The 24,466-nt window shown below is 40.0% G+C and overlaps 6 protein-coding genes and 1 long non-coding RNA gene across 7 annotated transcripts in view; 1 reads left to right on the forward strand and 6 right to left on the reverse strand.

The window, feature by feature from the left end:
- Positions 1-24,466, forward strand: part of LOC142879788 (uncharacterized) — a 236,548-nt gene that overhangs the window by 175,670 nt on the left and 36,412 nt on the right. The window lies entirely within an intron of this gene.
- Positions 1,200-2,685, reverse strand: LOC142879800 (odorant receptor 131-2-like). The gene is made up of 2 exons (XM_076013280.1): positions 2,599-2,685; positions 1,200-2,077 (listed from the first exon to the last, which is right to left on the reverse strand). The coding sequence occupies exons 1-2, from the start codon at positions 2,683-2,685 to the stop codon at positions 1,274-1,276; spliced, it is 891 nt and encodes a 296-aa protein (XP_075869395.1). The 3' UTR covers positions 1,200-1,273.
- LOC142879810 (odorant receptor 131-2-like) lies at positions 4,400-5,850 on the reverse strand. The gene is made up of 2 exons (XM_076013294.1): positions 5,379-5,850; positions 4,400-5,288 (listed from the first exon to the last, which is right to left on the reverse strand). Exons 1-2 carry the CDS (start codon positions 5,526-5,528, stop codon positions 4,512-4,514), a joined length of 927 nt encoding a protein of 308 aa, XP_075869409.1. The 5' UTR covers positions 5,529-5,850; the 3' UTR covers positions 4,400-4,511.
- Positions 7,637-8,876, reverse strand: LOC142879818 (odorant receptor 131-2-like). The gene is made up of 2 exons (XM_076013319.1): positions 8,689-8,876; positions 7,637-8,518 (listed from the first exon to the last, which is right to left on the reverse strand). Exons 1-2 carry the CDS (start codon positions 8,836-8,838, stop codon positions 7,715-7,717), a joined length of 954 nt encoding a protein of 317 aa, XP_075869434.1. The 5' UTR covers positions 8,839-8,876; the 3' UTR covers positions 7,637-7,714.
- On the reverse strand, positions 12,789-14,116 carry LOC142879801 (odorant receptor 131-2-like). Its single transcript, XM_076013281.1, has 2 exons — positions 13,763-14,116; positions 12,789-13,592 (listed from the first exon to the last, which is right to left on the reverse strand). Exons 1-2 carry the CDS (start codon positions 14,009-14,011, stop codon positions 12,789-12,791), a joined length of 1,053 nt encoding a protein of 350 aa, XP_075869396.1. The 5' UTR covers positions 14,012-14,116.
- LOC142879802 (odorant receptor 131-2-like) lies at positions 17,672-18,752 on the reverse strand. Its single transcript, XM_076013282.1, has one exon. It carries the CDS (start codon positions 18,464-18,466, stop codon positions 17,672-17,674), a length of 795 nt encoding a protein of 264 aa, XP_075869397.1. The 5' UTR covers positions 18,467-18,752.
- On the reverse strand, positions 21,879-23,228 carry LOC142879803 (odorant receptor 131-2-like). Its single transcript, XM_076013283.1, has 2 exons — positions 23,023-23,228; positions 21,879-22,667 (listed from the first exon to the last, which is right to left on the reverse strand). The coding sequence occupies exons 1-2, from the start codon at positions 23,200-23,202 to the stop codon at positions 21,879-21,881; spliced, it is 969 nt and encodes a 322-aa protein (XP_075869398.1). The 5' UTR covers positions 23,203-23,228.

Genomic DNA, 24,466 nt, shown 5'->3' on the forward strand with positions numbered 1-24,466 from the left:
ACGCAGGTGCTCCTGACTCATCAGCCACCGCAAGGGCCCACAGAAAAAATAGGATTTCAGGTTATTCGAGCCATATGGGCTTCATGATCTGCACATAACTGTTTTCTTCTGAGTTCACTTCAGTTCTTTTAAATTAAGCTGCATGATTTTGGGCCAGAAAAGAAATGAAGGTTGTTTTGACTGGAATCACGCTTATACGTGACTTTTCTCTGGGTAATGGATTTAAACTACTACATGACTTGTCATTGCCTTCGCCCTAAGACAGCTGGGAGAGGCTCCAGCAGACCCCCGTGACCCTGAATAGGAATAAGCGGGTATGGAAGATGAATGATGACTTGTCATGCAAAAAAAGAAAAAAGGAAATCAACATTTTTAGACTATATTCCATTGTTGATGAAAAATATGAAAATATTCTCCAGGACAGGACAGGTCTGTGATGCAAGTTCCTTGTAAACCAGATATTTTTTATTGTATTTATTCTATAGATCAATATAATTTATGGGTTGATTCAGAGTATATTCAATTCTGAGTTGTGAAACTGCTGTCTTCTGGAAACATGTCAGCTGTTGTGTCAGTCTCTATTAAATTATAACAAAGAAAGTCAGTTACATCCTGAAGGCTATGAAATTTGTCTTCTGCATTTTACTCATCATCCCCTGGGGCAGCGGTGGGCAGCAGTGGTACTGCGCCCGAGAATCATTGAATAATGATTGCCGTGTTTTGCCATCATTATGTATGTATTTGTTTCTGAGGATCCAGACAGAACATAGACATTTTTACAAGTACTTCAAATAAACCTCATCATTTCTTGGATAATACACACATTGACATCATGTTTAAATATAGTTGTCATCCAGACATCCAAACTTAAGCTAGAATAATGATTCACTACAAATGCAGTCTGTAAGAATTTGCAGAATACACAGTGAATATAATTAGCATTCCATCAAATTCAAGCATCACATTTATGGTGTCATATATTAACAGCAACAACGTAGCATCCAAAACTTCAGTAGAACTCAAGCAGTCAGGGACCAAGGTCCAGCGCTGCAGTCCATCTTCATTCATCTCCTGGTGACTCTGACACCTGAAACCTGCGACTCATCTCATGAACCCTTGTTTGTTTTTTGTTTGTTTCTTTCCGGTTTCTTTATTGTTTATTTATTGTTTATTTAATGAATTATTTGATGCACACTGGGACTTCCAAAACAAATTCCTGTCTTCTTTTGCACAAATGGTAATAACAGTAATGTGAATGTGAATACAGTGCCTCTCACCGTAGGCCACTGCTGAGCACTTTGTTCCCCCTCCACAAAAACCTTTTTTTCAGATGCTGTCTCAGCAGTTTGTCTCTCAGCCCGTACACCAGCGGACTGAGACACCTGGGGAGTATGTGAGTCACCACGAAGACGAAAAATATCACGTTGACCACGTCCCTGGGGAAGTGGTGGATCAGAGCCCGGGTGATCTTGTCGGACACATAGGTCAGCATGCACAGCAGCAGCTGGAAGCTGTGCAGCAGGATGGTGTTCCTGGCCTTCCTCATCTCTCTGTGGCCTGAGCGGGAAGCTTCAGCTCCTCGTGCCGCCCAGAAGATCCTGACGTACGTGTAGAGGAGAACGAGCCACGCGACGGTCAAGTAGATGACGTAGAGGTGGTCCCTCTTCCGCTCCTGCAGCGGGTGTCGGAACAGGTTGTTCCTCTCGCAGAAGATCTCGGACAAGAAAAAGCGCAGAGGCTCGGTGGCCAGGCTGAAGAACACGTCCGGCAGGGTGGAGCTCACGCTCGCCGCCCACACCAGGCCGATCGCAACGTGGGTGTGCTTGAGCGTGCACAGCTGGGCGTGCCTGAGCGGCAGGCAGACGGCCACGTAGCACTCCACCGCCATCACCACCAAGTTGAAGGGCGTGTTGAGCGTGGTCAAGATCACCAGGACGATGAGGAGGCAGCACGCCGAGGCGTTGAATGTGTAGAAGACGTAGCTCAAGATGAAGAGACAGGTGGCCGTGGTCAGCTGGATCACGTCGTTGCAGATCAGGTGACTGAAGAGAATGTAATGGGCCTTCATGTAAAATACCTGGAAGAGAGACAGAATTCAGAAGAATTGTTGCACTTGGATTCAAGTATTGACTTTACAATAATATCTCCTGTTTTTTTATAATACAAGACAATAAAGAAATACTTTAAGGTCCTGTGTGTAAAATTGGGAAAACTTTGCAGAAAAGAGAGAGAGAGAGAAAAAACGGTGACATCAATTAGTCACAGTTTAGACTGCAACAGGAGGTTCCTCAACATGCACTTTCTTCACTGTGTTGGCCTGATGCCTTGTTTTCTGTCTTTGTATCGGCTGGGATCAAATCTAGCAAGTTAAAAACCAGTTGATTTATACACTGACTCTAACATTTATGGCTAGTTTTTGCCAGTAAATCATGCCAAATTTTACACACTGCACCTTGAAATCTCAACCCATTGCAAACTTTCACGTGACACATAACTGAGTAATGTGTTTTAATGTTTGTTAGTTTAGTTTAGTTTTTTTTACAAAGAAAGATAATGACAGCATACAGACATACAAATAACAACAACAACAAGACGGACCTCGTGTTTTCTGATGGTCTGTATCAAGACACAGTTGACAACGTTGATGATGATACCCAGAAACAGAACAACGGCATTCTTGGTCATGGCAGTGCTGAAAGAATCTCGACCGCTCTGATTTCTCCACAAGTTGCTCAGTGATGTTGAATTCATGGAGGCGAGTGGAAGATCCTGTTTGGATCCCAGCCACAGAGAAACTTTGTTAGAGTTTGTACATGTAGGGCAACTGTGAAATGAAAACTCTGAACATGTCATTAGTTTTCATAAACCTGTCTTGCTTTATATCACAATTAAAATATATATATATTTTCCCAGAGTTTCCCCTAAATGTCAGGAGAAAATATTTCCTTGGTAGAAGTGCGGAGACGGCAGGTAAAAAGCAACGTAATCCTGTCAAAGTAAACATGGTACTAAAGTACGCAAGTACTCGAGGCGCTCTTACTTACTTAGCTCCCCTTTCTCACATTCAGAAGAAGTCCAACGGCGATGGAATGGGTGTGATGGTTTTATTATGAACAGGGTGGGACTTAATTCATATTAATGAAGAGGATGTTTCGTCATTAAAAACACATTAGGAAAGAAATGCTATAATGTCCGTGTTTCTTTGATTGTGTGCTTTGCGTGTGGTTGGAAAAGAGCAGTTGAATTGAATTGAGTATTCTAAACCTGGGTCTAGAATTCTAAACCTGGGTTTAGGTGATCAGAGTATTCTAAACCTGGGTTTTAGGTGATCTAAACCTGGGTCTAGAATACTCTGAAGAAGAGAACAGCAGTATGCAAGGTCTGTAGCTCAAAAATCAGTGACACAACCACCACAACTTTCAACTTCATTTGTCACTACAGAATCCACAAAGCAAGCATGGTAAGCTATGTGAATGCACCTTCTTAGGTAACTGTTGTTACGGCTGTTAGAAGGCTAACGTTTGCTCAGACTAACATATCTTAGACTTTACGTGACTAGAAAGCTAAGTAAGGTACGTCTTCTCAATAAAATGCGCAATAAAAATCTTTAGCTAACTTATTGGCTGGTCAAATTGGTGAAACGTTAGCTAGAAAGCTAACATTTGCTGATATAAATGCTAATATTAAGCCGTGTTAAGTTTAAGATATGCATAACATCAACATAATGTCATATAAAGTCATCAACATTTAATGTGGAAAATGGTGTAGGTGATCAGATCTTTCTATGACTTTTGACTTGCTTGACCTGAGCAATGGCTTTTGACTCGGTTGATTCTCACCGCAGTAACTTGGAACTTGCTGGTGACTTGCACATGTGTGACTTACTCCCACCTCTGGTTTACAGTACAGACGATAAAGTTTACATCCTTGACGCACTCTACAAACTCGGCAAACATTGCTGAACGTTAGAGATGTGAAAGAAATTGGAAGAGGGTTTTTCCCCCTCTTTTTGTCCTCTGTGTCATTGCTGGATGTAGCGGTAATCAAAGCTAAATTTATTTCTTGATTTATTAGAAAAACTTACCGTCGGGCAGAAGTTCCAGCCCACTAGACTGATGCCTCGGAGACCCTGGAGAAAACTCTCCCCAAGCCGTTCTGTTGTTATTGCACAGCATTCATAACGCGTTACCGCATCATAGAAGACATGTTAGAGATTTTTGGACTGCAGTGCTCGGCTTTGACTAGTCTGTGTCTGTAATTTTATGTATATGTGTGTGTCTGTGCATGTGCGCGCGTGTCTGTACATCTATATGTATACACACATGCAAATGTGTGTGTGTGTGTGTTTGTGCGTCAAACTGCACTTCGCTACAAACCAACGCATTTTACATTTGAGAAAACACAGCGATGCAGTGCATTACGACTTTTTTATTATTGTGGTTATCATTATTTATATATTTAATATGATAATATTACATATGATTGGACATTAATATTAATATAATGGGGTCTTATTTATGCTTAACGCCTGATGACTCTGAAAAAAATAAGCCTTTCAAGCGCCTCCTGAATGCATTGTCTCGGAAGCCGTACAGGATCGGCGTCAAGGATCGTGGAATTACCTGAAAGACAACATATAAAACAAACCGGAGGTCTGACAGGTTCTCAGGGAACCATTTCTGCAGCGTGTGCTTCGCCTGGGGGATCATGTATGAAGCCATGGAGAGCAGCACCTGCACCCCGTGGAGGGCCAACGTCTTTCTGGCCTTCTTGGCGTCTTGACTCACTTCTTTTGCAATGAGCATGATTCTGAAGTAGGTATAAAAGACAGTGATCCAAACCACCGCCAGAAAGACCCAGTACGTGATGTCCCTCTTTCTGACCAGGAGAAGACTCGGTAGGACGTTCTCCCTCATGCAGAACATCCTGGAGAGGAAGAAGCCCGGAGGCTGCGTGGCAATGACGATGAAGAGATCCGAGAGAGCAGAGAGGGTGGTGATGGCCAGTAGCACACCCATGGCCGCCAGCGTCCTTCGCACGGTGCAGATCTGTGCGTGGCGAAGCGGAGCGCGGACAGCGACGTAGCACTCCACAGCCATGCAGGCCAGGCACAGAGGGGTGTTCTGGGTGGTGAAGAGCGTCAGCAGGATCAGGGCACAGCACAGAGAAGTGTGGATCCTGTAGACGGTGTAGCTGGTGACAAACAGGACCACGGTCAGCGTCACCTGGACCATGTCGTTGATCACCAGGTGGATGAAGAGGATGTAGCGCGGGTTGGTGTAGAAGATCTACAGAGTGGGTGGAGAAATGGGAAACAGGCTGTGGGTGAAACCCGGTTGATCCACGTCGGTGCGGACCGACTCTCCTCTCCCTGCTACCTGGTGCTTGCAGAACGTGCGAATGGCACTGGCGTTGATGCACGTGACGGAGAGGCCCAGAACCAAAACAATGACATTCTTGGACACAGCCTTGGCGAGAGAGTCTTGATACTGTATAACCACCGTCACGTTTGTCAGCGATGTGTTCATATCTTGACAAACTGGGGGAAATCCGAGAGAAATGTATTAGTGATTACTGTAAATATTGAGGCACAAATAGAATTGAAACATTTCAAGCTGCTTCATGAATCCAGTTGACAAAATAGATAAATACATAACACTGTTGTATGATCACTGGTGTCTTGACAGTGCTTGATAGAGTGATTGCTTAAAGTATCAGATTTAGCATCTTTTCAAATCACTTTATCCTGGACCATTTGTGTACAAAATCATGTCAATAAAGTGGTTCAAAAATATTTTTTGTAACATTGCCAACTTTACCAACCAAAATACTGTCTTTTTTTTAATTTTTTTTTTTTTTTTTTTTTTTTTTTACAGATACAGACACAAATGGTAAAATGCATTTTTCTTCATCAAAATTATACTCAATGAAGGCCCTTTTAGGTCAGCGACTGACCATTAATAACGGTTATAAGTAAGCACAGAATATGACAACACACAACTTTAAATGGCAAGTACTCCATTGCTTACGTTCTGTCATTTACTTGAACTGCTGCAACCTAAAATAGTTTCAGCAGCATTTGTTTGACGTGAAAAACCAGAATGACATTTAAATTTTAATGTTCAATGTCCTCTGGAGTGAAAATCATGCTGTTCCAATGACACTTAATATTACTGACGTGCATTCACGGCAGTATGCCTAAATTATTTGTTATTAATAATTTGCCTAAAAAATTAATAAAGGTTAATAATAAATAAATTAATATATAAATTAATAATAAATTAATAATAAATAAAGGTTTTGTGTGACATCATTAAGATAAAAACACAACAAAACAAGAATTAAAAGAGTTTCCAGTCATCAGTGTCTCAAGCACGTGGCTACTTGGGTAGTGTCTGTTCACACACACAGTCAGATAACACAGTCAGATCACAGGGACACACTACAGTTTACCACAGCCCACCTCGGTCAATCAATCAACATGTTTACACACTAAACTTCATAGCAAATTAATAAATTGCATTTCCACACCCATAAACACAATATAGAAACATTTCTCAAGACATGGAGAATATTGTTATTATTGTTGTCATTGTTATTCTATTTTAACCCCAGATATTCATCAAGATTTCTTTATTTTAAATCTTGTATTTGGCACTGATGAAAGCTTTGTTTCAGGACGACTGTGGTTGTTGTCAGGCAGCACTCACCTGTTGTGGATCCTGGCCGTCAGTGATGTGGCTGCAGCTGGTACACTGGTCTTATACTATGTCTATACTGCACTAACGTGTGTGTTGCGACCCAAAGGATTCATGGTCATGTGTTTCAGTCGTATGTACGGCAAGAAGTTGTGTGCAAGTTTATACATCTAGGTTATACAATTTCTGCTTTTTTTGTTTTTTAGTGCCGTTGCTTTGTGTAGTGGAACCATTGAAACACAAAACACACACAAAAAAGGCAAAACTATACAAATTCTTTAATGTAATCCAAAGTGAACCAGAGGGTCCACTACATGAAGGTCATGTGCAAGGATGAGTTTACCTCACACATGTGAATTTCACTTGAACTGAACCAACAGGCATCTCATCACATCATGGAAGGACAATGTGTTTGTAATCACAACAACATCTTATCTGACTTCAAGTAGTTTTCATTATTGCAGCCTCATTGATCCACCAGAAGGTTCTTGTGATTAATCTGCAGCAGTAGCAGAAGCAGCTGAACCCACGCTGAGCTTTGCTTGCTTACACTTACCAAAGACTTCCGCATGCGCTGAAATTATTTCTACGTGTGCACGAACGGTAACACAAGTGTACACAAAATCAGGAAAATGTCCAAGTATGTGTTTACTCATTGGTGTGTGTGTACAGATCTTGTATGTTTGTGGGGTTTTTTTTTTTTTTTTTTGCATATATGCCAATAGTCAGTATCTACGTGAGTACTTTATAAGCGGCCTCCCATACACAAGCTTTGCTGGCAAATGACACACTTCCATTGTGTGCTAAAGTGTATGGCTGCCACTAGAACCAGAATGAAAGTGACAGGGCACTGGTTGCAACAATTAGAACAACAAAAAGAAGAATGAAGTGTTTCAACTGCAATTAATGGTTATTATCACCGACACCATATTAAGGTTATTTTAATTGTATCACCAAATGGTTTGGGAGCTATCTTTTATCTCACAGTTTGAACTGTATGAAATGTTGCGAGGTCCTCATCTGTTCCTACATCCCTTGTGCTTTGTACAAGTAGTTCTGACTTTACTTTGACTGAAGAGATACTTTTTGAGGGAAGTCCTAAAAGTACTGTCTCGTATGCCGTAGATGAATGGGCTAATGGATCGAGGGATGACCTGTGTAATGATGTAGAAAATAAAAAGAAAGTTAGAAAGACTTATTGGTAGCATTTTTCTTAGCTTATCCATTAACTGTGGGGCTACATATGTTGTCATACAGAGCAGCAGCTGGAACCCATGCAGGATGACTGTGCTTCTGGCTTTCTTTGCATCTCCGCTTGCTGCTTTTGCAGTAAACAATATTCGGAAGTAGGCGTAGAAAATAGTGATCCAAACCACAACTAGCAACACTGAATATATGACGTCCCTCTTCTGGGTGACGATGGGATCTGGAAAGACTCTTTCCTCGATGCAGAGCACCTGGGAATGAAAGAAATCCACAGGCTGTGTGTTCAAGGTAACCAAGAGATCAGGGAACGAAGACGCCATGGTTGTGGCCCAGATCAGGCCGATCAGCACCAACGTTCTTCTGACGGTGCAGATCTGCATGTAGCGAAGTGGGATGCAGATGGCGATGTAGCACTCCACCACCATGCAGGCCAGGTTCAGGGGAGTGTTCTCAGTGGTGAAAAGTGTAAGCAGGATCAAGGTACAGCACAGAGAGACGTTTATTGTGTAGATGGTGTAGCTGATCACGAAGAGGCTGACGCTCAAGGTGACCTGGATCATGTCGTTGATGACCATGTGAATAAACAGTATGTAGCGTGGATTCATGTAGAAGATCTAGAAGTTGAAAGGAAAAGCACAAAGGTTGGGACATCAGTGTATTAGTCCAGGCTGCTGTAACAACTGCAACTGGTAGCACTCAAGTCTTCCAGTTCAATGCAGAACAACCACCAGCATCAAAAATAATGCAATCATTTTGTTCTCAAAACATTAATAGAGCGTCACACCTGATTTTTGCAGAATGTGTAAATGAGACTGGCATTGATGCTGTTAATGGAAATCCCAAGAAGCACAACAATAAGATTCTTGATGAGAGCTGTGGAGAAGGACTCCTGGTCCCGTCCTGCAGACGTGGCATTGTCAGAGGTCACATTCATCTCTTGCCAAAGTCCAGCTGTAATCACAGTCAAGGAAATTGAAGCCACAATATATGACACATTCATGTTACTGCGAGTTGGAAGTTGCAAAACTATCATGCAACTTTTAAAAGTCCATGTAGAATCGACAATTCAAGAGACCTGCACATATAAAAATCACACATTTACAAATTCAAAGGCTTTACGTGGGCCTCCTATAAGCTCTTCAACTGCGGATATTGTAGATCCTAAATGTCTGTTCTTCAGTATACATTCAAGTCACAAGAAAACAACATTCTGGTCTCTTGCCAGACCTTTACCTTTTCAAGACAGACACTTAAAAATGGGTGAAAACATTTCTTGCATATTAGAAAACAATAGAGTATACATGTGTATGTGATATTTCAATTTAGTTGTGCAAATAGTGATGTGAAAATGCAAAAGCCATAAAAGTCCCTTCCATCTTCAGTTGGTAATACTGTGATGGCACTGCAGTGGCCTGGTGCTGATGCTTACCTCAGCTACCGCATCTTGGAAAGAACGGCAACATCATGAGTCACATTCTTTATGTATGAATGTCCAAGTCCAGGATGGGCGTGTGTTTGGCCATGTGTCTGTGTCGACATTGATTTGATTTGATTTATTTATTTATTTCGAACATGAAAAGTAATAAGAAAATAAAAGGGATAGAAAACCCAAAACATATGAAAGGAAACTTAAAGAAAAACACACATATATGTATGTATATATGTATGTATGTATGTATGTATGTATGTATATATATATATATATATATATATATATATGTATATGTATATATATATATGTATATATGTATATGTATATATATGTGTATATATGTATATGTATATATATGTGTATATATGTATATGTATATATATATGTATATATGTATATGTATATATATATGTATATATGTATATATATGTATATATGTATATATATATATGTGTGTGTGTATATGTATATATATATATATACATACATATATATATAAAAATAATAGAATAAGTCATCAAACATCCGTGAAAAATACATCAAAATAATATTGGTCATGCTTGAAAAGGGGTAGGAAGAAGTAAAAACTTATATGTACCTACCCCCAACTTAAATAAGTATACAAGCTTGTTAACTAAATTAAGTATATACGATTAGATAACAGAAAGCAGAAAACAACAAAACAGAAAACAACAAAAACAACAACCAAAGACAAATCTAAACAAAAGACAACTCCAGTCAAAAATAAAATTAAATAAATAAATTTTAAAAAAAAATAGTGCTGGACTTCAGCTGTGCAAGTACTGGAGAAATTTTATAAGTCTATATAGATATAATATATAAATATTTTTTATATATAATATAGATACAGATAGATATTCCTGTATATTCATATGTAGACTGATTGTAATATTACTTGTAATAATAGGACAGTAATACAACAACAAAAATAATAATAGTAGTAATAACTATTATAATTATAACAACACTTTTATAACAACAACAGCAATATTAATAATAACCAGAATAATGATAATAGTAATACAAAATGAGTGTACTATGTTATTGTACCTACTGAATATTATATTTTTGTATTTTATCCTAAATTGTCCCAAGTTTATACATTCTTTGGTGTCCAGGTTCAGACCATTCCATAGTTTAACCCCGATTATTGAAATACAGAAGCTTCTTTTCGTCGAGTGTATTGTACAAACTTTTAGATTGAGTTGTCCCCTGAGCCTGTAGCTCCCATCTCTGTCGGGGAACAGTCGCTGGATGTTGTGTGGTAACATGTTGTTCCTTGCTCTGTACATTACTGGCACCGTTTTATATTTGACTAAATCAGTGAATTTGAGAATTTTGGACTTAATAAATAATGGATTGGTGACGTTCAAAGTCTAAACGGTGTGTGTTGTCGTCTCATTGTTGTGCATCATTTTCTTTCTTTTTTGTTGAACTTTTTATTTAGATTTTTGCACAATAAGAAACAGAGCAGTATGGAACAGAACAAAACAAATTATCTGAGACAGGGAAAGAAAAAAAAAATGAAATTAACATATTTCAAATATCAAAATATTTATACACAGGTTTTAAGAAAGTACAGAACAACACATACACACATATAAAACACCTGGTGTCAGGGCCTGCAGGTGTAACTCAAGTCAAGAACAACCCCAAAGGTTTCAACAATTCAAATAATCTTCAACCATGCACCATCTCCGCCTAAAAAGCTCCATTTTCATTTGCAATGCTGCAGTCATTCTTTCCATCATGTAAACTTTTTTGAGCCTTTGCTTCCATTCTGCCAGAGTTGCTGAGTTGACACTCCTCCAGTTTACTGTTACAATGTTCTTAGCAATCAGTACCAAAACATGCAAAATGTATCTCTGCTTTGCATTCAAACCACTGACCGGTACGACTCCAAGTCAGTAGAACAAAACATTTGAAGGTACTTCTCTTTTGACAATTTTTTCAATCTCTTCTTTGATATTTCTCCAGTATGCAATCGTGTTTGGACAGTCCCAGAATATGTGTGTATGATCACCTATTTTACCACATTTCCTCCAGCATAAATCCGTCAATGGGTTCTTGACAAAATTGGATAAAACCAAGGGAGTATAAAAAAATCTAGTCTTGAGTTTCCAATCAAATTCCCTCCACTGCTGACTATTGATGCCTTTATGACTAATATCACACCATTTGTCCCACACCTCGTCTTCTATTACAGTATTTGATTCCAGTTCCCATTCTTCCTTGATATCATTGGTATTTTGAAAAATGTCTGATGAAAATCTTTTATAGAGATGAGAGACATGTCTGCTCACTGGAAATCCTTTTTGTGAGATTGCAATGGAATATTGTTCTATAGCACTTGGTTTTCTCCTAAGTCTTTGGCTTTCTTTATGGCTTGTAATGTAATGCCAGATTTGCAAATACCTATAAAAATCATTTGAAGGAAGATCAAATTATTCTTGCAGTTGTGAAAAGGACTTTAGGTGTGTTTCTTCAAATAACTGATGAAGAATCTTTAGCCCTTTAGTTGCCCATGCCTTGAAGCCATAGTCCCCAACTGAGGGTGGGAAGTCTGGATGACCTATTATTGGCATGGCTCGAGAGATTGATACATTATCCTTCAGATTTTTCTTTACCTCTGTCCAAACTTTAATAGACTGTTTTACCCATTCATTTCCAAGATTTAGTTTATTGAAATGTTTTGGATCCATAAAAGGTAAAACTGATAACTGGGCACCTTTAACTTCACCCTGTTCTATTTGAGTCGTTGTGCATCATTTTCAGATGAACATTTTTTTCTCTGTTAGAAGTGCTTCACCTCCAAATTGAATTTTGTTCCTTCTCTGTTCCTATGTAACATCCATGTGATGAAATGGAAAAAAAGAATCAGACACGTTTGACATCCAGGTGGCTTGTCTCTGAAATGTCACTACACAGTGTGTAACTGAGGAATTACACTGGACGCTTGGACCTTCTGTACCGCTGAGTTGCAACAGTACTCGTTTTGAGAAGCTCCTGTGCTCGACGATATCCCATGTGTTGTTTACTGCTCTGTCACACATTGATCAATCTTATTCACTTAGAAATGTTATATTCAGGGGCTGTCAAGCAATGATTTTTTAGATTGCGATTAAGCTCTGAATTTCCATAGTTAACCGTGATTAATCGCATTTTGATTTGTATGTTTAAAATTCTTTTATTTTTCCTCCTTATACCCAAATCAATGTAAAGCAATTCTTACCAGAGTCACTGGAAACCAAATGAACACAAAGAAAGGATTTCCTTTTTGATCTTTTTTATTAAAATTTCTCCTGAGTGTTTTCAGTCAAGACTTCTTCTGTGGGACAACGTGGTCCACTTCTGAAACCTTTTAAAACCAGAATGAATGTGGTTACTTGTTTAGACAGCAGCATTTGCATTGCCTTCAATATGGAAGCTCCTTATCCATTTCCATTGACCTTGTGCTTTGTACAAGTAGTTCTGACTTTACTTTGACTGAAGAGATACTTTTTGAGGTACGCCCTAAAAGTACTGTCTCGTATGCCGTAGATGAATGGACTAATGGATCGAGGGATGACCTGCACTGTGACATAGAAAGCAAAAATAAAGTTGAAACGATTTGTTGATAGCGTTTTTCTTAGCTTATCCATTAACTGTGGGGCTACATATGTTGTCATACAGAGCAGCAGCTGGAACCCATGCAGGATGACTGTGCTTCTGGCTTTCTTTGCATCTCCGCTTGCTGCTTTTGCAGTAAACAATATTCGGAAGTAGGCGTAGAAAATAGTGATCCAAACCACAACTAGCAACACTGAATGTATGACGTCCCTCTTCTGGGTGACGATGGGATCTGGGAAGGCTCTTTGTTTGATGCAGAGCACCTGGGAATGAAAGAAATCCACAGGCTGTGTGTTCAAGGTAACCAAGAGATCAGGGAACGAAGACGCCATGGTTGTGGCCCAGATCAGGCCGATCAGCACCAACGTTCTTCTGACGGTGCAGATCTGCATGTAGCGAAGTGGGATGCAGATGGCAATGTAGCACTCCACCACCATGCAGGCCAGGTTCAGGGGAGTGTTCCCAGTGGTGAAAAGTGTAAGCAGGACCAAGGTACAGCACAGAGAGACGTTTATTGTGTAGATGGTGTAGCTGATCACGAAGAGGCTGACGGTCAAGGTGACCTGGATCATATCGTTGATGACCAGGTGAATAAACAGTATGTAGCGTGGATTCATGTAGAAGATCTAGAAGTTGAAAGGAAAAGCACAAAGGTTGGGACATCAGTGTATTAGTCCAGGCTGCTGTAACAACTGCAACTGGTAGCACTCAAGTCTTCCAGTTCAATGCAGAACAACCACCAGCATCAAAAATAATGCAATCATTTTGTTCTCAAAACATTAATAGAGCGTCACACCTGATTTTTGCAGAATGTGTAAATGAGACTGGCATTGATGCTGTTAATGGAAATCCCAAGAAGCACAACAATAAGATTCTTGATGAGAGCTGTGGAGAAGGACTCCTGGTCCCGTCCTGCAGACGTGGCATTGTCAGAGGTCACATTCATCTCTTGCCAAAGTCCAGCTGTAATCACAGTCAAGGAAATTGAAGCCACAATATATGACACATTCATGTTACTGCGAGTAGGAAGTTGCAAAACTATCATGCAACTTTTAAAAGTCCATGTAGAATCGACAATTCAAGAGACCTGCACATATAAAAATCACACATTTACAAATTCAAAGGCTTTACGTGGGCCTCCTATAAGCTCTTCAACTGCTGATATTGTAGATCCTAAATGTCTGTTCTTCAGTATACATTCAAGTCACAAGAAAACAACATTCTGGTCTCTTGCCAGACCTTTACCTTTTCAAGACAGACACTTAAAAATGGGTGAAAACATTTCTTGCATATTAGAAAACAATATAGTATACATGTGTATGTGATATTTCAATTTAATTGTGCAAATAGTGATGTGAAAATGCAAAAGCCATAAAAGTCCCTTCCATCTTCAGTTGGTAATACTGTGATGGCACTGCAGTGGCCTGGTGCTGATGCTTACCTCAGCTACCGCATCTTGGAAAGAACGGCAACATCATGAGTCACATTCTTTATGTATGAATGTCCAAGTCCAGGATGGGCGTGTGTTTGGCCATGTGTCTGTGTCGACATTGATTTGATTTGATTTGATTTATTTATTTATTTCGAACATGAAAAGTAATAAGAAAATAAAAGGGATAGAAAACCCAAAACATATGAAAGGAAACTTAAAGAAAAACACATATATGTATGTATATATATATATATATATATATATATATACATATATATATATATATATATATATATACATATATATATATATGTATATATATAAAATTAATAGAAAAAGTCATCAAACATCCGTGAAATATACATCAAAATAATATTGGTCATGCTCGAAAAGGGGTAGGAAGAAGTAAAAACTTATATGTACCTACCCCCAACTTAAATAAGTATACAAGCTTGTTAACTAAATTAAGTATATACGATTAGATAACAGAAAGCAGAAAACAACAAAACAGAAAACAACAAAAACAACAACCAAAGACAAATCTAAACAAAAGACAACTCCAGTCAAAAATAAAATAAAATAAATAAATAAATAAAAAAATAGTGCTGGACTTCAGCTGTGCAAGTACTGGAGAAATTTTATAAGTTTATATAGATATAATATATAAATATTTTTATATATAATATAGATACAGATAGATATTCCTGTATATTCATATGTAGACTGATTGTAATATTACTTGTAATAAAAGGACAGTAATACAACAACAAAAATAATAATAGTAGTAATAACTATTATAATTATTACAACACTTTTTAACAACAACAGCAATATTAATAATAACCAGAATAATGATAATAGTAATACAAAATGAGTGTACTATGTTATTGTACCTACTGAATATTATATTTTTGTATTTTATCCTAAATTGTCCCAAGTTTATACATTCTTTGGTGTCCAGGTTCAGACCATTCCATAGTTTAACCCCGATTATTGAAATACAGAAGCTTCTTTTCGTCGAGTGTATTGTACAAACTTTTAGATTGAGTTGTCCCCTGAGCCTGTAGCTCCCATCTCTGTCGAGGAACAGTCGCTAGATGTTGTGTGGTAACATGTTGTTCCTTGCTCTGTACATTACTGGCACCGTTTTATATTTGACTAAATCAGTGAATTTGAGAATTTTGGACTTAATAAATAACGGATTGGTGACGTTCAAAGTCTAAACGGTGTGTGTTGTCGTCTCATTGTTGTGCATCATTTTCTTTCTTTTTTGTTGAACTTTTTATTTAGATTTTTGCACAATAGGAAACAGAGCAGTATGGAACAGAACAAAACAAATTATCTGAGACAGGGAAAGAAAAAAAAATGAAATTAACATATTTCAAATATCAAAATATTTATACACAGGTTTTAAGAAAGTACAGACAAACACATACACACATATAAAACACCTGGTGTCAGGGCCTGCAGGTGTAACTCAAGTCAAGAACAACCCCAAAGGTTTCAACAATTCAAATAATCTTCAACCATGCACCATCTCCGCCTAAAAAGCTCCATTTTCATTTGCAATGCTGCAGTCATTCTTTCCATCATGTAAACTTTTTTGAGCCTTTGCTTCCATTCTGCCAGAGTTGCTGAGTTGACACTCCTCCAGTTTACTGTTACAATGTTCTTAGCAATCAGTACCAAAACATGCAAAATGTATCTCTGCTTTGCATTCAAACCACTGACCGGTACGACTCCAAGTCCGTAGAACAAAACATTTGAAGGTACTTCTCTTTTGACAATTTTTTCAATCTCTTCTTTGATATTTCTCCAGTATGCAATCGTGTTTGGACAGTCCCAGAATATGTGTGTATGATCACCTATTTTACCACATTTCCTCCAGCATAAATCCGCCGATGGGTTCTTGACGAAATTGGATAAAACCAAGGGAGTATAAAAAAATCTAGTCTTGAGTTTCCAATCAAATTCCCTCCACTGCTGACTATTGATGCCTTTATGACTAATATCACACCATTTGTCCCACACCTCGTCTTCTATTACAGTATTTGATTCCAGTTCCCATTCTTCCTTGATATCATTGGTATTTTGAAAAATGTCTGATGAAAATCTTTTATAGAGATGAGAGACATGTCTGCTCACTGGAAATCCTTTTTGTGAGATTGCAATGGAATATTGTTCTATAGTACTTGTTTTTCTCCTAAGTCTTTGGCTTTCTTTATGGATTGTAATGTAATGCCAGATTTGCAAATACCTATAAAAATCATTTGAAGGAAGATCAAATTATTCTTGCAGTTGTGAAAAGGATTTTAGGTGTGTTTCTTCAAATAACTGATGAAGAATCTTTAGCCCTTTAGTTGCCCATGCCTTGAAGCCATAGTCCCCAACTGAGGGTGGGAAGTCTGGATGACCTATTATTGGCATGGCTCGAGAGATTGATACATTATCCTTCAGATTTTTCTTTACCTCTGTCCAAACTTTAATAGACTGTTTTACCCATTCATTTCCAAGATTTAGTTTATTGAAATGTTTTGGATCCATAAAAGGTAAAGCTGATAACTGGGCACCTTTAACTTCACCCTGTTCTATTTGAGTCGTTGTGCATCATTTTCAGATGAACATTTTTTTCTCTGTTAGAAGTGCTTCACCTCCAAATTGAACTTTGTTCCTTCTCTGTTCCTATGTAACATCCATGTGATGAAATGGAAAAAAAGAATCAGACACGTTTGACATCCAGGTGGCTTGTCTCTGAAATGTCACTACACAGTGTGTAACTGAGGAATTACACTGGACGCTTGGACCTTCTGTACCGCTGAGTTGCAACAGTACTCGTTTTGAGAAGCTCCTGTGCTCGACGATATCCCATGTGTTGTTTACTGCTCTGTCACACATTGATCAATCTTATTCACTTAGAAATGTTATATTCAGGGGCTGTCAAGCAATGATTTTTTAGATTGCGATTAAGCTCTGAATTTCCATAGTTAACCGTGATTAATCGCATTTTGATTTGTATGTTTAAAATTCTTTTATTTTTCCTCCTTATACCCAAATCAATGTAAAGCAATTCTTACCAGAGTCACTGGAAACCAAATGAACACAAAGAAAGGATTTCCTTTTTGATCTTTTTTATTAAAATTTCTCCTGAGTGTTTTCAGTCAAGACTTCTTCTGTGGGACAACGTGGTCCACTTCTGAAACCTTTTAAAACCAGAATGAATGTGGTTACTTGTTTAGACAGCAGAATTTGCATTGCCTTCAACATGGAAGCTCCTTATCCATTTCCATTGACCCTGTGCTTTGTACAAGTAGTTCTGACTTTACTTTGACTGAAGAGATACTTTTTGAGGTACGCCCTAAAAGTACTGTCTCGTATGCCGTAGATGAATGGGCTAATGGATCGAGGGATGACCTGTGTCATGATGTAGAAAATGAAAAGAAAGTTAGAAAGACTTATTGGTAGCATTTTTCTTAGCTTATCCATTAACTGTGGGGCTACATATGTTGTCATACAGAGCAGCAGCTGGAACCCATGCAGGATGACTGTGCTTCTGGCTTTCTTTGCATCTCCGCTTGCTGCTTTTGCAGTAAACAATATTCGGAAGTAGGCGTAGAAAATAGTGATCCAAACCACAACTAGCAACACTGAATGTATGACGTCCCTCTTCTGGGTGACGATGGGATCTGGGAAGGCTCTTTCCTCGATGCAGAGCACCTGGGAATGAAAGAAATCCACAGGCTGTGTGTTCAAGGTAACCAAGAGATCAGGGAACGAAGACGCCATGGTTGTGGCCCAGATCAGGCCGATCAGCACCAACGTTCTTCTGACGGTGCAGATCTGCATGTAGCGAAGTGGGATGCAGATGGCGATGTAGCACTCCACCACCATGCAGGCCAGGTTCAGGGGAGTGTTCTCAGTGGTGAAAAGTGTAAGCAGGATCAAGGTACAGCACAGAGAGACGTTTATTGTGTAGATGGTGTAGCTGATCACGAAGAGGCTGACGGTCAAGGTGACCTGGATCATGTCGTTGATGACCATGTGAATAAACAGTATGTAGCGTGGATTCATGTAGAAGATCTAGAAGTTGAAAGGAAAAGCACAAAGGTTGGGACATCAGTGTATTAGTCCAGGCTGCTGTAACAACTGCAACTGGTAGCACTCAAGTCTTCCAGTTCAATGCAGAACAACCACCAGCATCAAAAATAATGCAATCATTTTGTTCTCAAAACATTAATAGAGCGTCACACCTGATTTTTGCAGAATGTGTAAATGAGACTGGCATTGATGCTGTTAATGGAAATCCCAAGAAGCACAACAATAAGATTCTTGATGAGAGCTGTGGAGAAGGACTCCTGGTCCCGTCCTGCAGACGTGACATTGTCAGAGGTCACATTCATCTCTTGCCAAAGTCCAGCTGTAATCACAGTCAAGGAAATTGAAGCCACAATATATGACACATTCATGTTACTGCGAGTAGGAAGTTGCAAAACTATCATGCAACTTTTAAAAGTCCATGTAGAATCGACAATTCAAGAGACCTGCACATATAAAAATCACACATTTACAAATTCAAAGGCTTTACGTGGGCCTCCTATAAGCTCTTCAACTGCTGATATTGTAGATCCTAAATGTCTGTTCTTCAGTATACATTCAAGTCACAAGAAAACAACATTCTGGTCTCTTGCCAGACCTTTACCTTTTCAAGACAGACACTTAAAAATGGGTGAAAACATTTCTTGCATATTAGAAAACAATATAGTATACATGTGTATGTGATATTTCAATTTAATTGTGCAAATAGTGATGTGAAAATGCAAAAGCCATAAAAGTCCCTTCCATCTTCAGTTGGTAATACTGTGATGGCACTGCAGTGGCCTGGTGCTGATGCTTACCTCAGCTACCGCATCTTGGAAAGAACGGCAACATCACGAGTCACATTCTTTATGTATGAATGTCCAAGTCCAGGATGGGCGTGTGTTTGGCCATGTGTCTGTGCAGTACAATGCTCCAGGTGAATGTCATTTGATGGCAGATGGTTCAAGATGGTTCTTTTGATAGTGAAGGTTGCCGACCCCTGGTTTATACATAAAGCACAAAGGCAAAAGAACATTATTCTCAATGTTATTTCATTTTAAATGTCGAAAGCGGTTTTGTGGCTTCCAATGTGTTCTGTTCTGTCCGCTCCAAATGGCTCTTTGAGTGGTAAAGGTTGCCGACACATGGTCTAGACTCTCTTGTTCCACGTGCATTCTGTCGAATGAGCCTATCATGAATCCAAAACTAGAATGTCAGGAGGTTGTCAAGAACACATTTCTGTTTTCATGTAAATAGATGGGCCGTCTATTGAGGACTACCGGTGTCCTGTATGTGGTTGCTTAAACCATCACCGCATTGTGAATTGCACAAAATAAACACAGATAACGCTAGCAGTGTCAAAACATCACACTATGACTGGACGAGCTGAGAACGGGTGATTGGAAGGGTCAACAGGATCACAGTTAGAATCAGCGTGTTATGCCTTGTACTTAATCTCCTTATGATTAATGTGTTCATGCTAACAGTCCTGGTTATTTCTAAGATTGATCTGACTTTGGACACCTGCAGATGGTGTACCCCCCTGGGACAGGCTCTCTGCGGGGAGACAAGCAGGACTCCGGTAACCTGGACCTTGTAATGGATCAGCAGGTGAATGAGGCCTTTTCATTGAGGAAAGGGCTGAACTCAGCTACAGTAGCTTTATTGTCATCATACTAATGTACCACAAAATTCCAAAATCAGTCGGTGGTTAGTCCTGAGCCGCCAACACTTTGGATCAACTTGACCAAAGTACCCTGACGTGCTTTTGATGATGATCTGGGTCTCTGGCTCTTCTTGTAAGAATTCCAGTTTCACCAACTCACCACTCAATGATTTTAAGGCCTTTACATGCATTTTAAAACTCCTTTCATCATAGGAATATATTTGAAAGGGATTATCTGGGGTGCGTGTGAACGCACTGACTGAAACTGTATCCGACATCCTCCTGCACTGGACACTGTTTTCAATATGATTGGGATTAGGATGGTTTGTGATGCTCAGACAGATAAGACTTGGCAAAAAGGAGTCGGGAAACATAAGGGTTGACAAGGTGTAACAAAAATATCTCTCTGTTCCACGGTCAAATTACAGATAGGCAAGTAGCTACCTGGTGTTATCGTAGTTTACCAGGCTGCTCAACAAACTTAAGGCATACCTCAGCCTAGGACAAAGTCCTCCGCAAGGCTTAGGTGAGGTTAATGAGGAGGCTTTCTGATCCTCTCCTCGACAACCCAAGTACGCTCAAACCATTTGTACTTTCCTAGTTTCTCATAAGGGACCTCCTTTTGAATTTTGAAAGGAATCCTTGTACTTCTCACCACATTTATGGTCACAGAGTATTCAAGGATCTAAGAGCCAACAAGTATGACTGTGGTGTGTAAGTAGATTTTTCAGGTATCAGTATTTTACTTGAGTATTCCTTTGTCCAATGACTTTTTACTCTGGCCTCCTACATTTGTACACAGATATCTGTACTTTCTACTACTGCTTACATTGGAAAAATAAGCTAGTTGCTTGTGTGTTTAAAAGTGTTTAAAAGATACAAATTCTGTTCACAGTATTTCTCATTATTTATTCTAGTTATTGGTTTTGTAGTGTTCCACTTGTATTTAACAATAACTTGAAAGTACAAAGAAAGTACGTTTCAGAACCTGTCCTCTTCCTGTCACTTGAGTAAAGGAGTTAAATCAGTACTTTTACTTACCAGAGTATTATTTTGCTATTCATTTTTTTATATGCCCAACGTATTGATGTTTTTTTTGCAATCAAAAGAAGCGGTTTAACAAACTTTATTGGTGACACATGATGAAGATGAAAATTAGCAAAAAATGAGTTTGTTCCTAAAATCAGTTGCCAAATTAAAATTGTAAAACAAAATACAACTGCTACCTTTTCAGTATTTTGGTGCAGTACTGCAGTGCATTGCACTGTATGTGTGCAACTGTGTTAAAGTGAGAAATGTGAACTGAGAGATCTTCAGCAGAAATGATTAATGATCACCTTCACAAAGTCTCCAGTTTGCATGTTCACACGTTGTGGCCTCCCAGGGAAACCACACGTTTATGTTTGAATGGTTTCACAATGACATGACCTCAATTTAGTGCTGGAGCATCTTCATACAACAAGTGAGATACGCCTACTTTTTGGTGGTTTATTCTCATATCTCTGTTTTTGTGAGTAATTGCATCCATGTTGTGTAGCCCAGCAACTGTAAAAGCCAATGAGTTGTGCGATCACACCAAAATAAGTCAAAGTTTGCTTTTAGTGCAAAAAAAAGTGTGTTTGGTTTTTTAATTCACTACCATTACAAACACAATGTAGAGAATGCATGCATGATATTTTGACAGTTGAGTGTGTACTTTGACAGTTTGGCCCAACATGTATGCAGTCCCACTGTGTTGATTTATGTTTGGGGACTCACACTATCTTTGGCCTTGATGTTGCACAGCAGGAAACTCTGGAGGTGCCTCCGGTACGTCTTGTCTCTCACACCATAGATGATGGGACTGATAGAGCGCGGCAGCATCTGGATGATGACGTAACACGCAAACATGGAGTCCGAGTAGTTCTTGGGAAACCACCGCAGCAAGGCCTGTTTGAGGAGCGGGTCCGTGTAGGTGGCCATGCAGAGCAGCACCTGGAAGCCGTGCAGCAGGACCGTGTTCCGGGCTTTTTTGGCGTCCTTGCTCGCTGCTTTTGCGGTGAACAGAATCTTGAAGTACGTGCAGAAGATGACCAGCCAAACCATCACCAGATACACCACGTAGGTCACGTCCCTCTTCTCGATGATGTCCGGATGCGGAAAGGCTGTCTCTCTGAGGCAGAAGACCCGAGTTTGGAAGAAGTCCCGGGGCTGCGTGGCCAAGGTGACCAGCAGATCCGGCAGAACAGACGTCACACTGAGCCCCCAGATGAGGACGATCAGCGCCAGCGTTCTCCGCACTGTGCAGATCTGCGTGTGGCGCAGCGGGATGCAGACGGCCACGTAGCACTCCGCCGCCATACAGGCCAGGTTGACCGGGGTGTTCTCGGTGGTCAGGAGCGCCAGCAGAACCAGGACCCAGCACAGGGAGACCTGGATCCTGTAGACGGTGTAGCTGATGATGAACAGGACCACGGTCAGCGTCACCTGGACCATGTCGTTGATCACCAGGTGGACGAAGAGGATGTAGCGCGGGTTGGTGTAGAAGATCTGCAGGGTTTGGAGGTGGGAGATCAGATCGTACGTAGCTGCCCTCAATTCTCCCCATTTCACCGATAGGATCCATCGAGAACCCAGAGGAAGGCGTTTCTGATGGATCCTATCGGAAATACAATTGCACATTTCAAAAATACACACGTGTTAAATTCAATCGTTGCAGGAACAACTTCTAAATTCCTATCAGTAAAACTGCTCAGATGTTCCGCAGTGTTGCTACATTGAGGAATAAGTCAATGAGAAGCTAGGTGCAGTTTTCAACCCCGTACAAGCAGTGTCAGTGACTCGTGTTCAAAGTGCACTGCAAAACAAATCACCAGTGAGTGTGTGTGAGTCATTGCCACCACACCTGGTTCTTCTGGAAGGTGTGGATGAGGCCTGCGTTGATGTAGTTGATGGAGATGCTCAGAACCACAACGATCACGTTCTTGGTGACGGCTTTGGTGAAGGAGTCTCGGTACTCGATGACCGCGGTCACGTTGGCCGCCGAGGCATTCATTTCTCCTGGACTGAAGTTCGGCAAAGACATGAACCTCAGCACAACAACAACAACAATAACAAGTCAGAATCAAATCAACCAAGAAGACATTTTGCAAAGTTTAAAATGAAATTTGTCCTAATAAAACATTATTGAGATTATTATTACATTTTATTACATTTCTTATTATATTAAGAAAATGTGGGGAAAAAACAACAACAGAAATGCTCAAGTTTTAAGTTTACACCTGCACAACAACATTTAACATTTAAATATTCTCGTACACATTTGTCATGTTCACACAAGTCAGCAACCAAAACTTTCATACTTAAAGTTTCACAGATTTACTGAACTTTAGTTATCTAAACAAGTTATTTTATGTGTGTGAGTGTGAGTGTGTGTGAGTGTGTGTGTGTGTTGGTCTGTTGCTGCACCTTGACGGTGCCCAAAGTGCTTCAGTCCACGGCAGGTTTTCAGCTGGCAACAAGGCGAACCAGGTGGGTTCTGCTCCCACACACTGTGTGCTGAGCAGAGGGGCTCACCTGTGGGATCGACTGAGAAGACGGAGACGGCCAGTGTTTGAAAAGAAGGCGGCGCCGCAGGAAGGATCAAGAGGAAGAAGGAAGGAGGAACCTTGGATGATGTCCAAGTCACTTCAAACCGTTCAGTCCTGCTTCAAGACCAGCACCATCATCTGAGCTCTCGAGGAAAGACATAACTTCCTGTCCTCGAACTCTGGAGAACTCTGGAGAACTCTGGAGAACCCAGCTTCCCAACAGACTGAACGCACTCACAACACCATGAGAACAGCGTCTCAGCCCGACCAGGAGGTGGAGGCTGACTGACAGGAGGGTCGGCAGGAGGTCTCACCACCACCGCAGTAGCCGCACCATGACTTGGTTCTGATGCACTGAGGCCGGCGGAGGGCGAGCTCACACTTTATATACACACACACTGCACGACACGCAACTGCACTGCCACGTGCACTTTTGTGTGTGTTGTGTTGTGTTGTGTTGTGCACGAGCACATTGAGGATTGATGTCGTTCATGAGTTGAGTGAAAAAAACAAAACGAGTGTCATCAGCGTCAGTCAGGAAACAATGTAACTCTTCATGCTTTTGCAGCTATTTTTAACATTGTGTAGTCAACACAATAAAGTTCCATAAACATGGAATGTTTTTATGAGAACTACCATGCAAAAACCCCCAGCAGCGTCCAGAGTATGAGTGACATGTTTTGAGGTTATTATTAATCGTACTGCTTTCTAAAAACAAACTCGGCCTGCAAACAATTTGACTGTTTGCTTCTCACAGTC

This window comes from Nelusetta ayraudi, unplaced genomic scaffold (assembly GCF_046127955.1).
Source record: "Nelusetta ayraudi isolate G7.1 ecotype Tasmania unplaced genomic scaffold, CSIRO-AGI_Nayr_v1 ptg000146l, whole genome shotgun sequence".
Classification (NCBI taxonomy): Eukaryota; Metazoa; Chordata; class Actinopteri; order Tetraodontiformes; family Monacanthidae; genus Nelusetta; species Nelusetta ayraudi.